This window comes from Branchiostoma belcheri, unplaced genomic scaffold, assembly GCF_001625305.1.
Source record: "Branchiostoma belcheri isolate BF01 breed outbred unplaced genomic scaffold, Haploidv18h27 scaffold28, whole genome shotgun sequence".
Lineage (NCBI taxonomy): Eukaryota > Metazoa > Chordata > Leptocardii > Amphioxiformes > Branchiostomatidae > Branchiostoma > Branchiostoma belcheri.
The window spans coordinates 2,188,783-2,193,541 of NW_017803887.1; the positions used below are offsets into that span (position 1 = coordinate 2,188,783).

Sequence of the window (4,759 nt, forward strand, 5' to 3'; positions counted from 1 at the left end):
TTATTCAGTACAGAGCACGTATTACTAACTAAGAAATTCAGTCCTATAACGGCTATCTTAATGACATTTCAGAAAAAGGATTTGTTATCTTTTTAATTAAAAGAAGTGCACAATTTTCTACTCTTCTGCTGATTTTCTTGTTTGGGAGGTCCAAACAGGGCCTTACGCAGGAGTACACAATATCAATATTCAAGCAGCAAGTCTCAGACAATTAACAGGTATATATACGTAAAACAATGACAACTGAAAATTACCTTCGCATATATATGGTCTGCTCTGTTGATTCTTACTTAAACACATTCGTGTATATGGTCAGACAGCAGTCTGAAATCCCCCCTGCTATAAAATTGCAACATGATGCATCCCAATACTACCATGGTAACAGTCTGGTTCAGGTCATTGACCTTTTTGGTTGGGAGAATAAGAGGAAACGGAGCATTATGTTTTCCTTCGGTGACCATAAATAGGGGCCCCGCCGGTTAGTTTACGGGCTGTTTTTCTTCATTTTCGGGCGCGGCCTCTTTTTTAACGGATGGGGACGCGGAACTTTTCATAACTGGGGGATCGAGTCAGCATGAACTCGGGTCCTAGTGACAAATCTAAAATACACCGTATCCTAATCGTGATAACACCGGCAGTACCCCTCCCTGGGCGAAATATGTACCAGAGCACCCCAGCGCCACTAGTACTGTGATTTGTAATGCTCTCTCTCTCTCTCTCTCTCTCTCTCTCTCTCTCTCTCTCTCTCTCTCTCTCTCTCTCTCTCTCTCTCTCTCTCTCTCTCTATCTCTCTCTCTCTATATATATATCCCTTTACAGGGATATATATCCCTTTACAGGGATATATATTCCTAACCCCCAAAGCCACTCTCTCCCAATCCTACGTACTAGTATATAGACAGCAGCAAACAAGGGGGAAACGTACAGTCACACATGGTTTTTGTTCTATGACATTTTAGAGGAATTTAGAATTTAGCAAGAGGGCAAAACAAGAAAACTAAGTCATGGGAGGACAATTGGAGTGTAACAATTTTTCTCTTGTACAAACCAAGAGTTTAACCTGGGACTTAATGTCTATATTCAAGGTATCGTTTTGTCTTTAAACTTTGAGGTCGAAGATAAAGTTGGAATGGGCATACTGAGGTGATTCCCGTTCTATTCAGGTGGCAGGACACCATGGAGAGAAAACTGAGACGCGTGCTGATTTTCCTTCTCATCATCCTGAAGGAACCCAACATGCCAGAAGCTGACTGCGACTGTAATCCACCATCACTCTGCAAAGAAGACGAAGGCCTCACCAGCATCCCTCAGAACCTCCCAACATCCATCTCTAAGTTAGATTTAGGATGTAACTGTATTAAAACTGTAGAGCAGTCTGAGCTGTTACGGTATAAGAATTTGTGTAAGTTGTGCCTGGAAAGAAACTTGATAACAAAGATTGAAGCTGGCACATTTGCAAATCTATCACGGCTAGAGTATTTGTCAATCAAGGCAAACAAGATAGCAGAGATTCAGTCTGGTTCAATCACAAACCTACCCCAGCTACAACATTTGGACCTGTTGAGCAACCAGATAACTACCATCCCTTTTGGTACATTTGAAAATCTGCCCCAGCTACAAAAGTTGATCCTGTCCGACAACCAGATAACTACCATCAATTCTGGTGCACTTTCAAATCTACCCCAGCTACAACATTTGGACCTGTGGCGCAACCAGATAACTATCATCCCTTTTGGTACATTTGGAACTCTTCCCAAACTACAAACGTTGACCCTGTCCCGTAACCAGATAAAAACCATCCCTTTTGGTACACTTTCAAATCTTCCCCAGCTACAAAAGTTGATCCTGTCCGATAACCAGATAACTACCATCGATTCTGGTGCATTTGTAAATCTGCCCCAGCTACAACATTTGGACCTGTGGCGGAACCAGATAACTACCATCCCTTTTGGTACATTTGGAACTCTGCCCCAACTACAAACGTTGACCCTGTCCCGTAACCAGATAAAAACCATCCCTTTTGGTACATTTTCAAATCTGTCCCAGATAAAAAAGTTGTACCTGTCCAAAAACCAGATAACCATCATCGATTCTGCTGCATTTGGAAATCTGCCCCAGCTACAAGTGTTGAACCTGTACGATAACCAGATAATTACGGTCCATTCTGGTACATTTGGAATTCTGCCCCAGCTACAAGCATTGGACCTGTCCTACAACCAGATAACTACCATGCATTCTGATGCATTTGCAAATCTGCCCCGGCTAAGTTGGTTGTGTTTGAACAACAACAACATAACTACCATCCATTCTGATACATTTGCAAATCTACCCCAGCTAACAAATTTGGACCTGTACAACAACCAGATAACTACCATCCACACTGATACACTGGCAAATCTGCCCCAGCTTAAATCCTTGCACCTGGGCAACAACCAGCTAACAACCATCCCTTCTGGTGCACTTGCAAATCTTTCCCAGCTACAAAAGTTGATCCTGTCCTTCAACCAGATAGCTACCATAGATTCTGGTACATTTGCAAATCTGCCCCAGTTACAACAGCTGAGGCTGAACGATAACCAGATAACTACCATCCATTCTGAAACATTTGCAAATCTGTCTAAGCTACAAACGTTGATCCTGTCCTTCAACCAGCTAACTACCATCGATTCTGGTACATTTGCAAATCTGTCTAAGCTAAAAATGTTGATGCTGAACGATAACCAGATAACTACCATCCATTCTGAAACATTTGCAAATCTGTCTAAGCTAAAAATGTTGATGCTGTCCTTCAACCAGATAACTACCATAGATTCTGGTACATTTGGAAATCTGCCCCAGTTACAGCACCTGATGCTGAACGATAACCAGATAACTACCATCAATTCTGGGACATTTGGAAATCTGTCCCTACCAAAAGATTTGAAACTTCAGGGGAACCCCTGGCAGTGTGACTGTAGGATGGTTCCCGTCAGACTAATTCCTGAATTTAAAGACCAAATAATGTGTGCCAAACCCGCCAAAGTTCAGGGAGAGAAGCTTGCACATGTCGATCTTAAAGAATTGATATGTGAAGAGCCAGCCCCTCACTGCCACTGGTTCTTTAAGTTCGATGCTGTCCCAATGTTCGATCCTGACTCAGCATCAAGCCCTGCAGGCGCAGCAACAGCAACACTAACTTCGCCCCTTGCAATCACTTTAGACAAACCAGAATCTGCTCCCAGTCCCCCCCTACTTGTTCTCTCTATATGTGGTTCACTTGCTGGTGCTGTTCTGATTGGGACTTTCTTGGCTGTAATTTGGAACAAGAAGAGGACCAGGAATCCTCCATTAGGGCTGAATCCCGGTGTTGTTGGGAGCAACACAAACACAGCAGCGTCTGTAATGGCCAGTGGTCATGATCAGAGAGGGCAGGGTCAGTCTCAGGCTATCACTGCATCCACCACACACACAACAGCTACTGTGATGGCCAGTGGTGATGATGATCACCAGTATGAAGATATAGACAAGCCCCGTGTTAAAACAGGGCAGGGTCAGTCTCGGGCTATCACTAAATCCAACACAAACACAACAGCTACAGCAATGGCCAGTGGTGATGATGATCACCAGTCTGAAGATATCGACAAGCCCCGTGTTAAGGCAGGTCAGGGTCAGTCTCGAGCTATCACTGCATCCACCACAAACACAACAGCTACTGTGATGGCCAGTGGTGATTCTGATCACCAGTATGAAGATGTAGACAAACCACGTGTTAAAACAGGACAGGGTCAGTCTCAGGCCAATCCAAGCACAGCTTCTGTAACGTCCAGTAGTCATGATCGAACAGGTCAGGGCCAGTCCCAGGGCATCACTGAATCCCTGGATGAGAGAAATCTATCTTATGGCACAGGGCCGACTGCCTCACAGCTAAATTCTTTGTACAAAGCAGTGACCCAGTCTCAGACCATCACAAACACAGCTATGGTAATGGCGAGTGGTCATGGTCAAACAGGGCAAGGTCAGTATCAGGCGATCGCTGAATCCGTGGATGCTAGAAATCTGTCTTATGGCACAGGGCCGACTGCCTCACAGCAAAATTCTGTGTACACAAAAGAGGAAATAATTGAATCCACATTCCCACATGCAGGAAGGTTGGACAATTAATGATTAAAAGAAAATTCGGTCTTGCAGACCACTGAGAGATTATACATGTATATTGGGAGAACTTGAAGATGATTGATTTTTAGGATTTTGAAATGTTCAACCAATTGTACATATCATTGAAAGGCCTTGCACTACCAATTTTTTTTAAATTTTCTTATGATGATATATTGTTTATATATATATATATATTATATTTAATAATATTATGATAATATTATATTTACATAATATTTTCTTGTCAAGGGGAAAATTCAAGAAACATTCTTCAAGGCTTTTGTATGTTGATTCTTACACAAAGAATTTGATTCTTCTTTATTCTATTCTATGGCGCAGCTGCAAAAACAAAGTAGACATTGGCAACCTGGAATTTGCAACAACTTCAACGCTTGCAACTTGTACGCACGGAAATTCAGCAAAAAAATGAACATGGTACATTATGGTCATTTTACCCATCCTAAAATTATGAAGTTTTTTCTTAAAATAGTTCGTGGGTTGTGGAGACTTGTAGTTCAAAACCTGTTGTTGTTGTAGTGTGGCAGGAGGGCAAAATATGATATGTTTAATATATTTGAAGAATCACTTTAATTGTAACATTGTAACTTTACACTTCTTAAGACTT

General features: G+C 42.2%; 1 protein-coding gene across 1 annotated transcript; it reads left to right on the forward strand.

The window, feature by feature from the left end:
* Nucleotides 1-1,176: 1,176 nt before the first annotated feature.
* Nucleotides 1,177-4,140, forward strand: LOC109472560 (leucine-rich repeat-containing protein 15-like). Its single transcript, XM_019772344.1, has 4 exons — nt 1,177-2,157; nt 2,335-2,607; nt 3,466-3,763; nt 4,124-4,140. The coding sequence occupies exons 1-4, from the start codon at nt 1,177-1,179 to the stop codon at nt 4,138-4,140; spliced, it is 1,569 nt and encodes a 522-aa protein (XP_019627903.1).
* Nucleotides 4,141-4,759: the final 619 nt, after the last annotated feature.

Coding starts and splice junctions, on each gene's coding strand:
- LOC109472560 (XM_019772344.1), top strand. CDS start 1,177: ATGGAGAGAAAACTGAGACGCGTGCTGATTTTCCTTCTCATCATCCTG. Junction 2,158..2,334: donor ACGATAACCAGATAATTACG/GTCCATTCTGGT, acceptor AATCTACCCCAG/CTAACAAATTTGGACCTGTA. Junction 2,608..3,465: donor CCATCCATTCTGAAACATTT/GCAAATCTGTCT, acceptor GCTACTGTGATG/GCCAGTGGTGATGATGATCA.